The 21,592-nt window shown below is 34.3% G+C and overlaps 2 protein-coding genes across 5 annotated transcripts; one reads left to right on the top strand and one right to left on the bottom strand.

Annotated features, from left to right (window-relative positions):
• Positions 1-4,718: 4,718 nt before the first annotated feature.
• LOC145932963 (ras-related protein M-Ras) lies at positions 4,719-9,471 on the bottom strand. 3 transcript variants are annotated; one of them, XM_083032189.1, is made up of 4 exons: positions 9,313-9,471; positions 8,666-8,990; positions 8,146-8,462; positions 4,719-8,057 (listed from the first exon to the last, which is right to left on the bottom strand). In XM_083032189.1, the coding sequence occupies exons 2-4, from the start codon at positions 8,853-8,855 to the stop codon at positions 7,968-7,970; spliced, it is 597 nt and encodes a 198-aa protein (XP_082888315.1). In that variant the 5' UTR covers positions 8,856-8,990; positions 9,313-9,471; the 3' UTR covers positions 4,719-7,967. The 3 variants fall into 3 exon arrangements, with proteins under 3 accessions (XP_082888315.1, XP_082888317.1, XP_082888316.1); XM_083032191.1 differs by having other exon boundaries at positions 9,318-9,431; XM_083032190.1 differs by lacking the exon at positions 9,313-9,471 and adding an exon at positions 9,077-9,306.
• An 82-nt stretch (positions 9,472-9,553) lies between these two features.
• LOC145932962 (116 kDa U5 small nuclear ribonucleoprotein component) lies at positions 9,554-14,866 on the top strand. 2 transcript variants are annotated; one of them, XM_083032186.1, is made up of 8 exons: positions 9,554-9,825; positions 10,089-10,369; positions 10,557-10,828; positions 10,925-11,616; positions 11,701-11,930; positions 12,079-12,797; positions 13,359-13,639; positions 14,022-14,866. In XM_083032186.1, exons 2-8 carry the CDS (start codon positions 10,124-10,126, stop codon positions 14,525-14,527), a joined length of 2,946 nt encoding a protein of 981 aa, XP_082888312.1. In that variant the 5' UTR covers positions 9,554-9,825; positions 10,089-10,123; the 3' UTR covers positions 14,528-14,866. The 2 variants fall into 2 exon arrangements, with proteins under 2 accessions (XP_082888312.1, XP_082888313.1); XM_083032187.1 differs by having other exon boundaries at positions 9,554-9,734.
• The last annotated feature ends 6,726 nt before the right edge of the window (positions 14,867-21,592 follow it).

Here is a 21,592-nt window from a genome sequence, read left to right on the forward strand (position 1 = left end):
TGACAGTTATCAGCTGATTTCTGTCAAATATAATATTGATTGATCAAGAATAAAATATTATAACATATTATTCACAACATATACTATTTTAGTTTTTTACCATCTTATTATTCTAGTACATATAAATAATGCAAATTAAATATGCCATATAATGCAAAAGAAATATTCAACGATATTTGAGAAGAAGAAATATGATTGATACTAATAAACGTAATAAAAAATAAAAGTGACACGTGAACAAAGGAGCGGTGAAACTTTTGTTTTCAACTTTTATCATTATTTTCCGAATAAATCTATCCAACACTTCTCAATGAAAAAAGTATTGTAATTGCAAAGCTATTTCAAGAACTTTTCAGAAGAATGCGTGTGATTTGTACAATAGACTTTTCTCTTCTCGAATCAAGTTCGACAGAAACCAAATATGTGTAAATACAAAACTAAATACATGAAATAGTTGCAACATTTTCCCTTGAATTTAACAAATAATTTCTCTAAATTCTTTTTTTTATCGATTCATTCCACAGATGTTTATATGTACAAATTTGTTGTTTTTAAACTACACAGAGAGAATTTTCTCTTAGAACTTACCTTGAAAATCATGGTAATCGTGGGACAATATGGTATGGAAAGAATTTTATGAGAATTTCTCTGATTAATATTTATCACAATAAAAATAATAATACTATGCAGTTTAGTAAAATATAAAACATGTTTGATTAATTTTACTAAACTGCATAGTATTATTATTTTTATTGTGATAAATATTAATCAGAGAAATTCTCATTAAATTCTTTCCATACCATATTGTCCCACGATTACCATAATTTTCAGAGGATAAATTCTAAGAGAAAATTCTCTAAGTGTACAGAACGTCCTATAAAAGTATTACGCAACTGAAAATGTTAAAAAATGCAATTACGATGCATTTATTATTCTCGGTTAATATTTCGCCAGATATTACATATCCGAGACACGCACATACATATGTTATCCCACACATAACGTGCATCCTGCACTTCGATGGAGCTTTACCAGCACCATTTGCGACGGCAATGACGTTAGTTCGCAGTTACTCGCACGTGGCCCTCGAAAGCGGCACGTCGTGTGCCCTTAGTACTCCGCACTTGGCTGGGTGCTTTTGTCTAATGCTGCGGCGACGTTTATTGGCCAATTGCGTGTAGGTACGCATGCACGCACCGCTGCTCGTATCGAGTAGTTAAGTGGCCTCCGGTGTTTATCAACTGAGAGTGCTCTGAGCGTGTGCTGATCCCGCATGAATTTTCACGCGGAGAGAGGCGTGACTCTAAATAGCATCGAGTTAGATTAATATAACTCTGATAGCGTGTGCAATTACTCGTGTACACTTATATGTATGTACAGGCGCGCGCGTTATGCAAATATTATATAATTAAACATATTTCATTATATGAAATTAAATAAAAAGTTGAAATTATTATATACACATCTATATAAACGGATTAATATATAATATTAAAGTTTTTTATCCGCTGAGAGAAATTTCACACTCGATTGCGCTTAAACTTCTTACTTTATAGCTTTCTTTATATTAGTCTTTCTGATTAATAATCATTATAAAATATAAATATATCTCATTATTTGCAAATACATAATATTACATGCGATATTAAAACAAGGCAATAAGTGTTAAAATAGGAGAGAGATAAGATCTAAATAAATTGTGTAATATGTGATATTTATAAAATAAACGTATAATTTTTTTCAACTTAATTATTCTTTTTTAAAATTTTTTATTATTTTCTTTCTCTAGCCAATATCACTGTGGATGTAAATTTTTTCATTTTCACAACTTTCAGCTAAAGCTGAAAGATCAAAAACAAAAATGGTATGTCGGTTTTCTGGCGCCTTTCCTCTCTTACTATTTTTACAGACAGGGCGAATACGAGTGTCAGAACACTGCGCATAAAATGGAGGGGAATATATATGAAAGAGGTGACACGCGCGCAAACACGGGAGACAGTTGTTGTAAACACGAGTTATAATTTATTATCAATGTACTTCATACACACAGACTAGCACAGTTAGTGACACGCTCACAAATCACGCACAATCATACGCACGCTTCAAAAAAAAAAAAAAAAAAAAAAAAAAAAATAATTACATATTCACGTGCAAATTTACTTGCACACGTACATATATATGTTCTTATATATACATATATATTATATGAAAGATTATACATATGCAACACACGCACACACACATATACAATATGATGTATAATATAATATACATCATTTTTTTCAATATTTGAATATGTATAATTTCATATTTATGTATATATACATATATATATATATATATATATATATATATATATATAAAATTATTTTCGTAAGGCGGAGTAGAGGAAGGGGGAAATTTTCGTTTCGTTCATCTCTCTTTTTCAAAATATATAATTCTCGTAATTATATACATATACACACACTCATATACATATATGTATGTATGTATAATAATGTACGTTGCAAAGTTACACTTTTCGCGCGCCTAATATTATTATTTATTTTATTCTTGTCTCTCTCTTTTACTATTATATATATACCGGTAGTTTCGTGTTGTATGCTTCATTCCACAATTTATTTATTTATTCATTTTTTTACACAGTAATGTAAAAGTTATACATTCGCACGTGCGATGCGACGTAATAGTAGTAGTAAACGTGGCGAACGACAATGATAAATTCTTAAGAAAAAATGTTTCTCGATACTGTCAAAGTACGGAAAGTCAACTGTTTTCACACAGTTGACCCTTCGATGATGTGACTCTCACAACCTTCTGCATTCTTTATAATCTTTTTCGTATTTTCATTATCACAATGGTTCAATATTATATTGACTTATATATATGTATATATAATATATATATTTCATAGATAATTTTTTTCTTTAACTTCTAGAAGCATGTAACGAACGTATTATCGATTTTTTTCACCCTGAAGGTAATTTATTTCTTTTTTTTCTTGCTATTTCGCGACACTAATACTCACGATTGAATGTGTAATATATATTTCGTATGGTCGTTTCTAATTTCAATTTCGTAACTATATATTTCGTTTTTTATGACCAGTCTAAGCTCTCGCTGGAAGCGATCCACGTTTTTTTCATTTCAAATTTAAATTTCCTATATACCAGTAATAGAATTATATACGTATATAAATCAATAGAACTGTTTATAAAATGTGATAGATAAATTATGAGAAATGTAGGAATCCTTCACGGTAGACTACATTTTTTATTAAAAAATTATGTCATTAGTATCTTTCTTTCTATCTATTAATCGAATAATGATCGATTAATGTACTCTACATTTGATAGTTTGCGCGCGTCAAGTTCTAGATTTGTAAAATAATCTTATTGAGACTGATAATCGTCTCCACAAGTACGTATGTCGTGTAAATAACATAAAACACCTTCGTAAAAAAAGAGTGAATATTGCATACGGATAAATATTCAACATACACAAGCGATCAATTTTGGAGAAACTGCACAGAGAGAATTTTCTCTTAGAATTTACCCTGAAAATCATGGTAATCGTGGAACAATATAGTATGAAAAGAATTTTATGAGAATTTCTCTGATTAATATTTATCACAATAAAAATAATAATACTATGCAGTTTAGTCAAATTAATCAAACATGTTTTATATTTTATTGTGATAGATATTAATCAGAGAAATTCTCATAAAATTTTTTCCATGCCATATTGTCCCACAATTACCATGATTTTCAGGGTAATTCTTTTAGCGTGCAATTGTATTCGGTATTAAAGTAAAAAAAAAAAGAAATTATAAGAATGAATTAATCACTTTCTTTCCCGGGTTCGAAAAAGGAATTTGTTTTTTGTTGAACGGTGTTGTCGGCGAAACAACACACATGCGAGTAGTTTGTCGCCTTAGTTATTTATACACGTCCACAAACGTATTTAAGTAATAACGCCAAATGCGTTCTATCGTTATAAATATGTATCGCGCGTTTTCTCAAATTTCCTTTTTTGGTCTCGTTGACGCGCACAAGTGGACCTCATCCGCCCACGCTTGGATACACAATCCTGAACTCCTCCCTTTCTGTATCTCTCCTCTCATGTATACTCTCATGGACGGCGAGATATAAAACGCTGTAGCATTATTACAGATCGTATATGACACGTGAGTGTCAGCGAGGAACGCTAAATCCTGAGTATCTAAAAATTTCAAACGAGTTACGCGCGACTATAGTGACAGCTTTTCGATCCCTCCCTCCCCTTCATCCTCCTCTTTGTAACTTTATCGTATATAATGATTAATTAAACGTCTTCGACAATCGTTTCCTTTTACGTGAACAACAATCGAAACACCCTCCATAATGAAACTGAGTTTTTTTGTGCATGGTTTTGATATCGTAAAATATACAGTATTTCGCACAATGTGAGGGTATAAAAGAGTTTAGAGAAGTTTTTTTTTTACTTTAGCTTTAAAATGATATATAGGGGATGTGTGCATACATTCGCGATAGATGTCCTGTCTTTATAATCTTAGATAATACACACATATTATATGTACTTAATATAAATACACTCTTACACATGTGTTGTACAAGATGGCTCATTTTACATAACGCATTTCGATTTTGTCAAATTCATTTAGAAAAAAGTTATAAATCAAAACTTTGAAGGAAAAATGAAAATGTTGTGCTCGCGCATTAGATACAAATTTTGTTTGAATGCGCCATCCTGTACTTCGTTTTTTTTTTTTTATTATTACATTCACAGACCCAAACAATTTTAGACAGAGCTTTCATCGGTGCACTAAACAGCACACATACACACACACTCTGTCTACACTGTCAAATGTATAATAAATACTGCACCGTTCAAAATAATTAAAAAGGATCACTCTTTCAAGATAATTGTATAAATTAAACGAGATAAGAAGTAGCAATAAAAACCAAGCGCAGTAAGTAGCGCACAAACAATTATTTATTATTGTAATCAATTCAATTATAATGAATAAGCGAACGAATCTTTTTTTTTTTTTTTTTTTTTTTTTTTGAGCAAATCCTCAGCGCAAATAAACAATTAAAAAATATATAGCTTATAAAATTGTATAAATTATAAAGAAGAAGAAACATAATACTACTAATATTTAATGCTAAAGAATTTTGTTCTCTAAAAAAAATGTTCACACGTCGAATATTTGCTATACGTGTGATTGAAAAAGTGATCCCTTCAATCGTTTCGAACACAATGTATTGTTTATGCCCGTGTAATATAAAAAAATTATAATGAAAAATAGTGTTGCACGGTGAAATCTAACTCGATGTTAATTATATACGTGACGTCATTTTATGACACTCTAACAGATTGCATGCTAATAGCTGCGTGAAAGACTTGCAGAGCACTTGTGTAACACATATAATACTCAAGAAGTAAATAACACATCTCAAGTTATTATATTCAAAAGATAATCTCAGATTTTTTTTATATAACAGCAAGATTTGTACGTACTACGATTTTGCGCGCAGTATAATTAATTGCACGTAATAAGGCTGCCTCGACACAATATATTTGTGCTAATATGTTAATAGTGCGTGTCCATCCGTAAGAGAAAAAATGTTATATATATAAGAAAGAAAGTTGATAATCCTATTATATATATAGAAATAGCGTAAAGCATGAGAAAGTTCTAGTACATTGCAAAATAACGAAAAAGTAATTTATTTTGTGCAAAAATATGCATGTAAAAAAATGTACCGCGCGAATTAATTATTCCCTTTGTAATTAACATACAGATTATACGCGTGATCTGTGTACAAGACGCGAGAGTACAAAGAATCGAAATTTTTCACAAGAGTGAGAAATAATCCGAGATTAAGAGTCATTTCAAAAACATATAACATTAATTTTTAGCATATATAGATTTAGCGTACACGTAGAGATGCTTCCTTAAATGTATAAAGTATATAGATTTTCTTTGACATTTAAACACTAATGTAGGCCATATTCTTTTAGTATATAAAAAGGTCTGATATATATACACGCGCGCGCATGCGTATGTCTGAGGATTTAAAGTGAATTAAATTTATATAAAAAATATCAAGAATAATAAATTAGTTATAATCATATAATGAATAATCATGAATAAAAAGATTCATTATTATATAGAAATAATTAATTATCTCTATATAATATTCTCTCTGTATAATATTGACATTCAAAATATTTTCAATCGATGACAATAATCCAAATTATATGTGTAAGATATAGTTCGTTTTTTATACGTTTCTTCTATTAATGGATAGGATAATAAACAAATGATTAGCATCACAATGCTTTCAAATTCGAATAATCTAAATGTTTCCGTTTTATTCATGTTGAATACAAATCAGTTTCTTTTTATATTAAAAATAATATAATGCATGTATATATTTGTGAGTATATGCAAGTAAAATAAGTTGCATAAAGGAAGTAGAAATAATTCTTATTAGATTTAACTGAATTTTTAAGACATTCCTGATATAAAATTGGCGATAAATAATTTTTAGATGATTATATATATAAGAACAAACATATTGATAAAATAAAAATAAAAAAATTAATAAAAGTCATTTGTGTCATATATGTACATACATACATGCCTTTATTTATTTTTTATAAATTAAAGACGATCTTATTAACGCAATACTTTATAAGTCTTTTTTTTTATATATCAGACCTCTATGTACAAAAATCAATAATTGGTAGCAAAGACAATTGCCCCTTATATTAAATATTTTTTATATTTCTTATTCAGATTTTTTTAAATATAACTTATTAGATATCAACAACTAATGTACCTTTGATAATAAAGCGAGAATCTTTGTTAACATAGAAATTAAATCAAGCGATATATTTATATACTGTGAAACGATTAACAATGAATAACTGAGTAATATAACAGTCTAACTAATAAAGCGTTTATCTATATAATAGATATTTTATAATTTTAATCGATTCTCTATCATATTTGAAGACTTATCTAATAATCGCGCGTATCGGTATTAAATTTTTTGTCATAATTGTTAATTTATTATTTTATAATGCGTAAAAAATAAAATAATGTATAATACCGTTTCATTTTTATTAATTGTGCAAATAATTAATATAATCAAATCTCAAATATATTCCTAATATAGAAAAATGGAAGGGTTTAATCACACAAGGACACACATTTAATGTGCTCGATTTTAAAAAATGTGATAAAATTTGTGAAGAGAATATTTCGACTATAAGAGAACAGGAAAACGATATCATAATAAAATAAATACGCTTAAAGCTATAATAGCTATTTGAAAAGTGAGCTCGATATACGGTGAGTCGATATATGAAACCATTATAGTCATTTTATGACAAGGATCTCTCTTACATGGAGAAGAGTAAAAACTCCTCTAATATTATGCATTGTGCAATAAAAAACGCTCAATTCCATTTTTTTTCAATGGTAGAAAATTGATGTATACGCACGGTTAGAGACGTGGTCTCGATTTATCATGTAGAGGATGAACAGTCAATATCTCTATAACACTCTTTTTTTGCCACAGATGTAATAAATTAATCCTGAACTATAGATTCGAAAATTCTAATTTAATTTTTGCGATACATATGTCAGAGTTCTCTTGTTTCGCATTGGCACGCTCTCTGTGATATTTATTTTCCACAGATGTCACATCCACAGAGTACGAAGCAAAAGATATTTCATAGCAGTTATTAATGCTATGACATAAAGCAGGAGCAAAAGGTAAAAAGATAGTCACAGTTACCTTATACTGGGGAACAGTAGTCGTTCTTTTTGATGAATCTCCTAAACTCAAGGACGTACTCTCTCCGAAATAAAGGCGTTGCACGATTACGATGCAGCATCATGGTCCTTAATTCTTACACAACTATATGTGTACACGTACTGTCTTCTTAACTTATAAAATGTTACATTTTTTCGAATGCCGCCGTTTTCTTTGATTTTTCTCCAATTCAGCTGGTGGTTGATTTTTGATAATACGAACAACCTTGAACACACAAATATCATAAACCCTAATATTAATCGAATAATATAAATAAAAGTAACAGTCCATAATCTTTATCTATAATTTTTACCTCGTGAAACGCAGCATCTACATTTAAGGGTGGATCTTTGGCAGAAGTTTCAATATAAGGTATGCCCAAACGATGAGCCAATTCTCTTCCCTGTTCCTCTGTGACTTTCCTCAAATGCACTAGATCAACTTTATTGGCCACCAATAGCATAGGATAAACATCTCTGTCTTTCACTCGCAGAATTTGAGTATGAAAATTGACAATGTTTTGATAGGATTGTTTATCGGTCACGGAATATACCAAAAGAAATCCATCACCTTTCCGCATGTATTGTTCACGCATAGCACTAAATTCTTCTTGACCGGCTGTATCCAATACTATAAAAAAGAACACAAACACAGAGATTCGCTACAAAAGTCACTTTTAACGCTCCGTATTTCTGACAATCTACTACCATCAATTTCTTAATTAATAACTATTGATTACAGAAAATAAGAAAAGTAATACAAATGAATGCGGCGCATTGACAATAAAGTATTTAGATATTTATATGTAGTAAAAAAAGAAGTAAAAACCTTACCGTCCAAGATACACCATTGGTCATCCACCTCCGTGTGTTGAATATAGCTATCTTCGATAGTCGGATCGTAATCCGCGACAAACAGTTTCTGAAAAAACTGTATCGTAAGGGCACTCTTGCCGACGCCTCCATCTCCAACGACGACCAGCTTAAAGGTCATAAGGTTGTCATTATTAGGAGGACGTGTCATTCCGCCTCTGGATCGTCCACTCCTTCGCCCGCTGCTGTTCCTGCGTCTGCCTATTCTGCCAACTCTTCTAACGTGTTTTTTTGGCAGTGCGACCGCTCGTGGGATAGTAAGTTGTTTTCGTCGTCTCGAGAGATTCTGCGACAATCAACAGGAGTTTAGATATCCCAGCGGATAAAAATGCATCGAAATATTCTCGGAGAAATACTGGCTAGCGTTATTACTATCGTTTACAAACTGAACGAGCGAAATCACGGCATCGTCGACATTAACAGGGTAAGGTGTGTCGTTAATTGCGCGTGCAACAATGCGAGAGTAAACTTATTCCTGGATCTTCTTCGATCTCTCCGTCGAGAGAGACGCTTCGCGGTACGATTTCACGCGCAATAAACGGGATATTATTTTGTGCTTCGCGTAAGAAAGAAACGTGCCGGTGTAACGAAGCACCGATCGCTCTCACCTTACATGATCTGCCACTTCTGCTTCTCGTGCTGGCAGCTGTCAGTCCGCAGTCCGCAGATATGTACCGTGTGCAAATATATCCGCGTGTATATGTATGTGTGTGTACGGTGTGTGCGTAAAGAGTTGTGTTTTGCACGATCGGAGTGAGAACGTATTGATACGCACACTTTCGCGCGCCCACACACACATACACACACCACTCTGCGCGACGCGCACATCGCGCATGCGCGCCGCGCTTCGTCGTCGAGCATCGACGACACGAAGTTCGCTGCGACCATAGACGTAAGAAACTAGAGAAACGCTGCTTCTATCGAATCAGACTGCGATTAAATCAGCGATACCAACCTTCTCTTTGTTGGCAATACAATTATCGTCGCTAACTTCAGAAGAGAAGACACGCCGGGTGGCCGACAATTATTTGTAGGTTATGTTGACAAATTCGTGCATTATCTTGTATTTGTGTATTAAAATTGTGATAAAATAATACAAATCTAGAGCAGAACAAATAAATGTACGTTTATATGTATATCTATATGTCTCCTAAAGTTTTAATTTATATTATTGTTAACATATGATTTGTGCTCCTACTCGTCAAGTTGTTAACATCGTGTGATAAATTGCGCCAAAAATTGATACTATTGATACTTAAATAATAATATTGATAATTATTTATCTTATTCTCTTATCAGAGCAAAAAATAATTACGTATCGAGATGTATGAATGTCTATAAGAGTTGACATAACAGAAAAATAATTTTCAAACCTTTAAATTAGATACCCAGAGAAGCTGAGTGAATAGAAATATCAAAATGGATGCCGATTTGTATGATGAATTTGGAAATTATATTGGCCCTGATCTGGCTTCAGAGAGCGAGGATGAAAATGAATATGGCAATGTTGGTGATGATACCGAGGACAGAGAACGATCCGATGAGGAAATGGAGGAAGACAAGGATGAGTCACGAGAACAAGTGGAGCAAGGATCTTCCATGGCAGTTGTCTTACATGAGGATAAACGATATTATCCAAGCGCATTAGAGGTGTATGGACCTGAGGTAATAAGATTAAGTTACAGTTGAAAGAGTTGTTAAATATTAAATTTGTTGTCGATACAGTCTATTCTCACAATTATGTTTTACATATATATTCAATCAAAATATAAATATTCCTATGATTTTTTAATCGATAAAAGCAAATGTATCGTTCAACTATTATATGCATTTTTTCTATAAATACTTTTAGGTAGAAACACTTGTGCAAGAAGAAGATGCTCAGCCGCTAGATAAACCCTTGATAGCACCTACTAGAAAACCAAAGTTTCAAATAAAACAACAACAGCTGCCTGAAACAACATATAGCATTGAATTCTTGGCAGATATAATGGATGCGCCACATCTAATTAGAAATATAGTTTTGCTAGGACATCTTCATCATGGCAAAACTACCTTAGTTGATTGTTTAGTACAACAAACTCATCCTTACTTACATAGTACTACTGACGAGAAGCCATTGAGGTATATGAAAGTATAACATAGCTTTTATTTATTGATCCAATCAAACGAAAATAAAATTTAATTTCTGTTTATATATATCATTATGTTATATTATAGATATACGGATACGTTGTTTACCGAGCAACAGAGAGGCGTTTCTACGAAAGCAGCTCCTGTTACTCTTCTACTACAAGATGTCAAATCCAAGTCTTATCTTTTGAACATATTCGATACACCGGGCCACGTGAATTTTTCCGATGAAGCGACAGCCGCGATTCGTCTATCAGACGGCGCTGTACTGATCGTCGACGCAGCAGAAGGTGTGATGCTAAACACCGAACGTCTACTGAAGCACGCGCTTCAAGAGAAACTCGCTCTGACAGTCTGCATAAACAAGATAGATCGTTTGGTATTAGAGCTGAAACTACCGCCATTGGATGCCTACTACAAATTGCGTCACATTATCGAGGAGATCAACGGACTGATAGCATTATACTCCACGGATGTCGAGAATCCCACTTTCGTTTCGCCCGCCGTTGGAAATGTCTGCTTTGCCAGTTCCGAATACAGTGTGTGCTTCACTTTGAAATCGTTCGCCGCGCTTTATGCCAGAAACTATCCCGGACTCAACCCCGGTGAATTCGCCAAACGACTCTGGGGCGATATTTATTTTAATCCTAAAACGCGAAAGTTCACCAAGAAACCTCCGCACAATACAGCGCAGCGAAGTTTTATCGAGTTCATCTTGGAGCCTCTGTATAAGATATTCGCGCAAGTCGTCGGCGACGTAGACACGACGTTACCAGATGGTAAATTTCATCTTTTCTTTATCTCTCTTTTATTCTAACTTTAAATGATCTCGAGAAATAATTATATATGTTTTATGCGTGCAGTTCTGGACGAACTCGGCATACGATTGACATCCGAAGAAATGAAGATGAATATACGACCGCTACTAAGACTCGTCTGTACGCGATTCTTAGGAGATATGTGCGGATTAGTCGACATGTGTGTCACTCACGTACCTAGTCCGCAAGCGCACGCACCAAATAAAGTACAGCATGTCTATACTGGTCCGATAGACTCGTCGCTCGCGCAGGATATGGTTAATTGTGATCCGGACGTTAGTATTTTTAATTTGAACTTCAATTATTTCGATTTAATTCGATTAGATTTTAGTATCAAACTTATAAAATCAAATTTATAAAAACTATGATAATTACGCATATTAATAGTATCAACGAGTATACAAATAAACAATATTTTTCTAGGGAAGATTAATGATTCATAGTACAAAGATGTATCCAACCGAGGATTGCACCCTATTTGTGGTGCTTGGCAGAGTAATGTCCGGCACGCTGGAAGCGGGACAACGCGTTCGCGTGTTAGGCGAAGCGTATTCGCGCACGGATGAGGAGGATTCACGCGTTCTCACAGTCGGCAGATTATGGATCAGCGAAGCACGTTACTCGATCGAACTGAGTCGAGTGCCCGCGGGCAATTGGGTCCTCATCGAGGGTATCGATCGACCGATCGTCAAGACCAGCACTATTACGGATCTCAGTAATTCAGAAGACTTGCACATCTTTCGGCCGCTCAAGTTCAACACGCAGAGCGTCATCAAGATCGCCGTTGAGCCGGTCAATCCATCTGAATTGCCAAAGATGTTGGATGGTTTGAGAAAAGTGAACAAAAGCTATCCCCTGTTGGGTACGCGTGTCGAAGAAAGTGGCGAACACGTTGTTCTGGGAACTGGAGAACTCTATCTCGATTGCGCGATGCACGATCTGCGTCGCATGTATTCCGAGATTGACATAAAAGTAGCCGATCCGGTGGTCGCCTTCGCAGAAACCGTAGTAGAGACCAGTTCCCTCAAATGTTTCGCTGAAACGCCGAATAAACGGAATAAACTGACGATGATAGCGGAGCCACTGGAAAGAGGTCTTGCCGAAGACATAGAGGCCGAACATGTTCGTATCACGTGGAACAAGTAAGTAATCGTACAAAGTAGTACTTGCTATATTTTATATTACACATTGTTTGTTCTAAGATTTGATGGAAAAAGTGAGATTTTTATTTTTGGAAATTTCTCGAATCTATATTTTTATTAGTGAAAATGTTGAATTTTATTTTTTCAAATTATAAATATATATGAATAAATATATATGACGAGTTTTCCATGAATTAAATTTCCGAAAATAAATAATGGAGTATTATATCTATTTTTCTGATTGTGAGATTGACATAAATATTTATTTGAAATTTTAATTTTGAAATAACTAATATTTGGAAGTTATTACAATTGAGTTTTGAAAGTCAAAAAGTTGTTAAAGAGATATTTACTCATTATATATTTTTATAGACACATATTGCCCTCAAATTTCACAAGAAATAATGATATATTATTCTTGCCTTCTAAATTCATGTATCATATGTCATATTGTCAATAATATAATATAAAACATACACGTGCAGTCGAAAAAGTTTATATTATTTATATTATTGATTTTTAATTTAATTCTAATTTAATTCTAATTTAATCCTCTTCTAGAAAACGCTTAGGAGAATTTTTCCAAACGAAATACGATTGGGATTTACTGGCAGCCCGTAGCATATGGGCATTTGGTCCTGATTCTACAGGACCTAACATTCTAGTGGACGATACTCTTCCTTCCGAGGTAGATAAAACGCTATTGAACAGTGCACGCGATGCTATCATTCAAGGTTTTCAATGGGGAACTCGTGAGGGACCATTGTGCGAAGAGCCGATCCGGAATGTCAAGTTTAAAATCCTTGACGCAGTCATTGCACAGGAGCCACTCCATCGAGGAGGTAATTTAATTAATGTCGTACAATAATTTATAGTATTACAATATATGATATAAAAGAAGATCAAAAGTACACATGTTAAAGTAAACCGATAAATTTGAATAATATCTATAAACATTTTTTTTTAATTTGGAATATACAAAATGTTTAAAAAATGTTTTGTTTAAACAAGATGAATTTATTCGTTATTCGCGTAATTCTTAATTTTATCATAAAGCCTACCAATTATTTGCGTATAATCGAAAAAAGTTTATATTAAAAAAAAGTTGATTCTATCGCAAAGATGAAAAATCCGTAAAGAGAGAGGGGAACAGTAATTTTCATTTATAATATGCAACATTGTACATTTCATAATCGTGTGCGTATCTTGATTCTTTGTATCCAGGTGGTCAAATCATTCCTACTGCTCGACGCGTCGCATATTCCGCCTTTCTCATGGCTACGCCTCGTTTAATGGAGCCTTACCTGTTCGTCGAGGTGCAAGCACCCGCGGATTGCGTGTCCGCCGTTTACACAGTTCTAGCGAAACGCCGAGGTCACGTTACCCAGGACGCCCCGGTGCCGGGTAGTCCGTTGTACACGATCAAGGCCTTCATCCCAGCTATCGATAGTTTTGGCTTCGAGACAGATTTACGGACGCACACCCAAGGTCAAGCGTTTTGCCTGTCCGTCTTTCATCATTGGCAAATCGTACCCGGTGATCCTCTGGACAAGAGCATAACTATTAGACCGCTGGAGCCACAGCCTGCTACTCATCTGGCCAGAGAGTTTATGTTGAAGACGCGAAGACGCAAGGGTCTGTCCGAAGACGTCTCTATCAACAAATTCTTCGACGATCCTATGTTGCTCGAGTTGGCCCGGCAGGATGTGCTGTTGAATTATCCCCTCTAATTTAACAAATATATATATATATATATATATATATATATATACCACAATGTGACGTGATACATTGTTAAGTATTAAATTTTCTTACAAAGAGAGAAATACGCGTCCTGCACGATTTCTCAAATCGCATGATTAATTCTGTATTCTTCTTTCTATCAAGATATGTTTTTCTAACGAACATAAAAATTATTGCAGACAAAATTCTTCAAACTTTACATAGCTTAGAGTGGAAAATACTTTGTCAATTATTTTCAGAAAAGAAAACTTTTTAAACTAGAAGCTTTGTTTTGATTGTAATTTAATTACAATTATATTAAATATAATTTAAATTATAATTGATTATAATTTAATTATAATGGAATTGACTTGTAACTATATAATACCTATTATTTTATCTATCTTCGTTTACTTTCCATGTAATAAATGTATATAAAATGAAAAATAAATTTTTTATATTATACAATATATAGGTCCCGAAATAAGTAAATTTGACAATTATGAAATAGATACAGTAATCATACATACGCTATTAATACATTTATTTTATCTCATTCGGTCTTATTCTTGTTTCGAGATGATTTATACATTTTTTCCGAAAAATAAATTAATCCGCTGTTTCATTAATAGAAAATGATCAATTGCATACTTTTCTATTATCTATTTAATGAAAGAATGCTGTAATATTAATAATTCATGTAACAGACAAAATATTACAAAAATAGTAAAAGAAACTGCAATCAATATAGATTAAGAACAATAATAATGGGGTTGCAATTAAAAAATATTATTTATACATTGTAATATAATTTTTTCTGGAAAAGTTTTAATAATATATATAAATTATTTTATACTTTACAAATAAATAATAAATACGATTTTCTCCGCAAAGCGTACATTTAAAAAATTTTTAATTGTGATAAAATATATTAAATATCATTCTTAACTATTTTGCAAAATGCATTATCTATCAGTTGAATCCGTTATGTAGAAATACATCACGAAATCATAAATATATAACTATACGTTCGCGAAAAGAACTTTGTTTTCTTTATCTATCTTTAAATTTAATTTAAGTTAATTGAGAATGGAGAGATCAATATAAATATATAAAATAAAATAATAAAATAATTTATATTATTATTTTATGATAAAATAATAAGTATAAAATATTTTCATATGATATGTATAAAATATTCTCACAAATTAAGAACAATAGTTTACTTAAATTATTACTTTTTAGCGAGTACTATATTTATTAACATTAAGTGTCATTCAATGCAGTGTATTATGGGATTAGGATGTAAATGTATAGTTTTAAAATATTGTTTTATATTATAAATTTTTATTATAAATGTGCGTCCGCGATAATAAGACGTGGCAGAGACGTGTCTATCATGAAAACGGATACTCAGACCTTCTCATTTAAATTCCGCAATGCCCTACTATAACCGGATTTCATAAGTCACAAACAAGGAGTATCCTTCCTCCCCTGTCTTCTCCCTTCCCTCCGCGTTCCCTATGTTACTCTTTGTGCGTCCCTTCTTTCGATTCAACCTATAAACCAGAAGCAACGAGTATTCGTTTGGACCCCTATTCTCCGCCTTCTCACTTTCCCCTTTCTTCCCCTTCTACAAGTACTTTAATCTCAGATTAATACATCAATCAAATCAACCAATTACGTAACGCAGATAAGTGAATATCTAGGACAAAGTCACTCGCTGTTCACATTCGCTCGAATATGAATCGAGAAGATTCCATCGACGTGCTAAATATAGACTGCGCGTTTCGCCTAATTTAGAGAGCGAAAAGTAGCGCGCCTAATTTTGAGAGAGAGAAAGGTAGCTTCGACAAATAATGCAGCCTTCGCTTTCCATTGTAGAATGTAAAAAAAGTAAAAAAAAAGAAGATTATAGACAAATAAGTTGAAGGAAGATAAATATACTCGTGAAACATCGTACTCTCTTCAGAGTATACGCATCGCTTACGGATAGATATATACATATAGTATGTACATTCTATATTTATTACATATTCTATGGGTTTCGCCGGAAGCAGCCGTATGCAATACTTGAAAATTATCGAACACGCTTTCGCAAGAGACGCGTTCGGATTTCGCGTTAGATAATCGAGACAGCATCGCGATAGCGCGCTGAAAAGGAACGATTGACAAAAGAAACATGGAAAGTGTCAAACCTGTCTCGCGCGCGATTCTCAACCGCAGCCTCGATCTACAAACAGGTACGAGATTTTCGTGTATGTGCGACGTAAAGAAGGCCGTTTCGGAGACACGTACCGACGGACGCGAGATGATGCGTCGCTCGCTTGCGCCGAAGACGCGTCGCCGTCTGCTCGCGCACGCAATGGGTGGAGCCGCAGCTGCGCGTCTGCGAGCGGGCGGACCCGATGGTCGGGATCTGGCGCCATTTTAACTCCGCCCATCGGGTCTCCCTGTTCGCTCATAGGTTAGAATCGTGTCCGCCCGGCGGACGCGACGCGCGCGCGCGCGAGACCAGTTTGACGGCCGGCGACGCTTAGCTTAGGCAAGGTTCTCTATCGCCGCGGACCCCGATCGATCAACGCGACTAGGCTGTCCCCTTCCATCTCGCGTCTGCCCTTCCTTCTCTCTTCTCCCGACTCTTCTCGTAGTTCATTTTACCCACACACCCTCTCGCTTGCCGGTTTCACCGGACGATTCCGGCTTCTATACGGTATACGTTTTACGGCCTTTCGCCATGGGGAGACGTACTCTGGAATAATATGGTGAGACGGAAAGAGAAAGAATTCGAGTGATGGAGAAATATGCATTGTTCCTTTTAGTACTCTCTGCGCTTTCTTTCAGTCTTTCTTCTTCTTTTTTTTCTGCTCAATATTTCTCGAAAAGAACATGTAACTTATAGTAACTTCAAAAAAATAGATGTATAACTATAATATTATGCTTTATTGAGACATGAACAAAAATTATCATATAATTACTATAATTTGTTTATGATAAATGATAACACATATGTATATTCTAGAAATGGACGCTTATCGTTCACGTAGATATCTTGATATTTTCATATATCTATCTTCGCGGGATTCGGTAATGAGGTTTCTATTCGAGTACGAGTGTCATTTTTGTTGTTGTTAAATAAATATCATTCGCGCAATTTACGTAAAAGCTATAATATACAAAGAAACAAGATAACATAGAGTAAAACTTGGACAAATCGATCATTTACACACACGGTCAAATTTTTTCTTCGACTTAAGCAACCGTTCTCAAGAGAGTGTTTGACTACGATATATCGATTCGTTTATCGCTTATGATTTTTCATTAGCGATGGTCTTAACAAATCTCACAATTTACTGTCGCTTAACAATCGATTTCTTTTGCTCTCTTTCTCTCTTTCATAAAATATAATTCTTGATTATTGTGTTGTCTTTTATATCGTTCTCAAATCATTTTACATGGTACGACTAAAAAACAGTAATAAAATAACAAAAACAATAATATGTTATTTCAATTATTCAAAAGATAAGTTACTCGCTGCTCCAACTATCAATATTTTACAACAATTTAAGATATGCATTTAAGAATATGAATTTTTTTCAAGCTCAGAAAACGAGAGAAAGAGAGAGAAATTTAATTAAAATTACTCAGTATTACTTTAGTTGCTTTTTTGACGGAAATTAACATGATGCATCGAAATATGCAACAAGTAAATATATTTTTACGCACTGACCGACTCTATTCTTTAATTAATACTATTATATTTTTTCAAATGACAGCAATTTTACAAAAACACTTACGTCTGTCATTTCTTCGGACAAATTTACAGCTGACACGTATCGTGAGATCTATTCTCGATTGAAACTTGATCGTTTGGATCAGTTTGATACTCGTTCGCCGACACTTATTATATCCATCCGAGAATTTCATTCAATCATCCGATATTTCATCAACTACGATTATATTCTCTATTCGATATTTTTTCGTTTGCTATATAAACTTTAATTAAATCGACAAATCTACTGACAATATATGAGATGTGATCTCTGACGTCTGAATCTAATTAAACCGCACATTACTCTAGTAATATGGCCATAAAAAGTTATAAAAGCGTAGAGTGGGATTTTATAGAAGAGATGTACTAAGAATCTAGATTAGATTAGATAAATGTCGAAAAGAGAATCGTTTGTTTATGTGAATGATAAAATATTTTGAGTTTCGAACGGATTTGTCGAATGGAGGAATAACAAACATGACCCGCTATCCTATTTTACAAAGTTAACTTAAACAAAAAATATCGCCGACACGATGCAAATAGTATATATGTATATCGCTCTGCATATATAACAAGTGTTCTGTCAGAGCTGTCGAGTAAATAACTAGCTATGGGCATCCGTCCTACATTTGTTTGCATGCGACGCGACCGAGTTTCTATTAATTATTACACTGATGTACGTTACTTTGCAATTGACCGCTTTGCATTGACAACCTATATCATATGATGTAGGAATTTTTTTCGTTAGAACTTTGCAACGCGACGCACTTTACTTTCAAAGTAAATTAAGCTACATTTATATGGTATATAGTATATGTATATACTATTCAATGTTTACACTTTATTTAAATCAATTAATAATGTTTAAGATGAAGATTCAATCATCATTATGGATGTGATTCTTCTTATTTTAAGATGTCCAGTATTAAATTGCGAATATACTTGAAAAATTGATAAATCATATAAATATACATACATATATATGAATCATATCCATTTTATGCTGATTAATAATACTGTAAAATAATTTTGTCGTATCAATAGCGTTAAGATTGAGAATCATAAAGTTTGTCAATATATATTGACAATTCAAATCTTATAAGATTTCTCTAATATATTATAATCGGTTAACTATTTATAAAATATTATCGGTAATAAAATTATTATGCGTATATAGAGATCGCGCAATATTACATTCGTTTTTATTGATATTCTTTAAAGCACATAATGAATACATGAAATTTTTAACAAGACACTCCACACGGATAAGCGGCACTCATTAGCGCCATGCGCCATTAAGTATTAAATTACTTATTTTTGGTCATTATTCATTAAATCGCATTAAAGATTGATCAATCTTTCAATTAGCACTTAACACGAATTTAAGAAAAATAAATTAATTTCATCTTTATCATCTTTGTTGATTATATAAGAGAGTTTATGTAAAATTATAAAATTCGTACAACGCACCACTCGCTTTTATCTGATAACAAACTTTCGTAAATATTGAAAGTTATATCTATTATGCTAAATTATAGATTTATTATATTTAATTCGTTTAAACTTTTACTTGATCATGTGTTCATTAATTTAGATATCATATTTGCGTACACGAATGAAGGAAGATAAAATCATAGATAGTGAAATGTATAGATGTATAGAAATAATATGTACATATGTATAAAGGAAGAGATATGCGATATATTATGGTGTGCAAAAATATTACATACATCGTCATCATATCAGATGTGTCGAGTCATATATAAAGTAAAAGTAAAAGCTATCTATTTTAAGGCAAAAGCAGGAAACGGAAACATATCCTTTATGTGACTATAATTTTGTTTTTACTATATAAAGCATTTATCTCGTATTTTAAGGTTCTTTTCTGTAATCATTGTCATTAAACATCATAAAAGAATAATTTAATTATATCTTTATCATTTATAGCTTTTCAGAGAAGCTTGATAATGATTCCTTTTTTAGAAACAAATGTTTAAGTCAGAGTAAACAAATATGCTAATATCTTTTTTATTTTTCAATGCACGATCTTATAAATTCAGAAACAATCTGAATTACGTTCTGTTTACATCGTTAATCACTCGAGATTAGCAAAGAGGAGAGCGTTATCGATTTCGGAGTATTACAGGAGATCATGAACTGATGCATCGATGCTGGCTGAAGAGCTGGAAAGAGTCATTTCCCAAGATCGATCGGTCGATCGACAAGACGCGGAAAACATAAAACACGCGAACATAGACAGGAACATAGACGACCTGCGGGGAATAGACGAAGGATAGAAGAAAGAGAGCGAGAGAAAGGCGGACAACGACGAAGACGCACGAATGGAGATGGGAGCGAGAAGAGACGCTATAGAGAAATCATCGAAAGGAGCGTAGAGCGTTCGCCGACGCCCGTCGACGCTCGGCGTCGCTCGTGCGATTCCGTCGCAACGAGGCGGGGTTTAGGCGGGGTCGATACGAGGCGCCTTCTCTTTTCGTACAGTATCGCCGTTCTCTTAACACGCGTGGATATCGAAACATCGCGACGAGACTATCTCACCCGCCGCCGTTCGGCGCAATCGCCACGTTGCGCGCGATCGTCGCTTTCTCGCTTTCTCTCTCTCTTTTTCTATCCTTCTTTCTCTTTCGAGAAGATAATCATCTCGCGTTGCATCGGGATTATTCGCGCTCTTGTACGGAGCAGCGGCGAGTCGGTCGGAGCAACGTTATACAATCAACGTTATATCGTGGCGCAACGGTCTCGCGAAAGTCGCGCGCGTTGGACGTGGTGGAGTGCCGCGGGAGGGGGAAGGGGGAGGAAGCGCGGGCGGGGTGGGAAACTCGAGAGGGGAAACACGGAGAGTGTGCGCGCGCGCGCGCGCCCTTCGACTCGACTCGATGGTGCGCCGGTCGATCGACTGACGGGTGACTGACTACTAGGACTGACTACGAGGACGAGGACAGCGACTGCTTGGACTGGAGCGAGGAAGGAAGGAACGTGGCTCTGACGTGGTCGCGATGGTGATCGGGGGAGCGTGACGAAGAGACGCGCGGTGACAGTTGACGACAGTTGACACGATGACCACGATTACTACTAGGACGACGACGACGACGACGACGCACGTACACATGGCCGTCGCGTCGTCGTTGGCCATGACGGTCAACGTAGCGGGGACGTCTACGTGATGCTACGTAGCCTACGCTATCGCCGCGCGTTCGTCCATCTGTCATCCGGTTCTGTCGCGGTAGACTCGACGACGATTCGCTCCAGGAAAGAGTACTCTGCGTTGATACCACTGCTT

Source organism: Prenolepis imparis, unplaced genomic scaffold (genome assembly GCF_030444845.1).
Source record: "Prenolepis imparis isolate NDT839.2.m4 unplaced genomic scaffold, iyPreImpa1.0 SCAF_2, whole genome shotgun sequence".
NCBI lineage: Eukaryota > Metazoa > Arthropoda > Insecta > Hymenoptera > Formicidae > Prenolepis > Prenolepis imparis.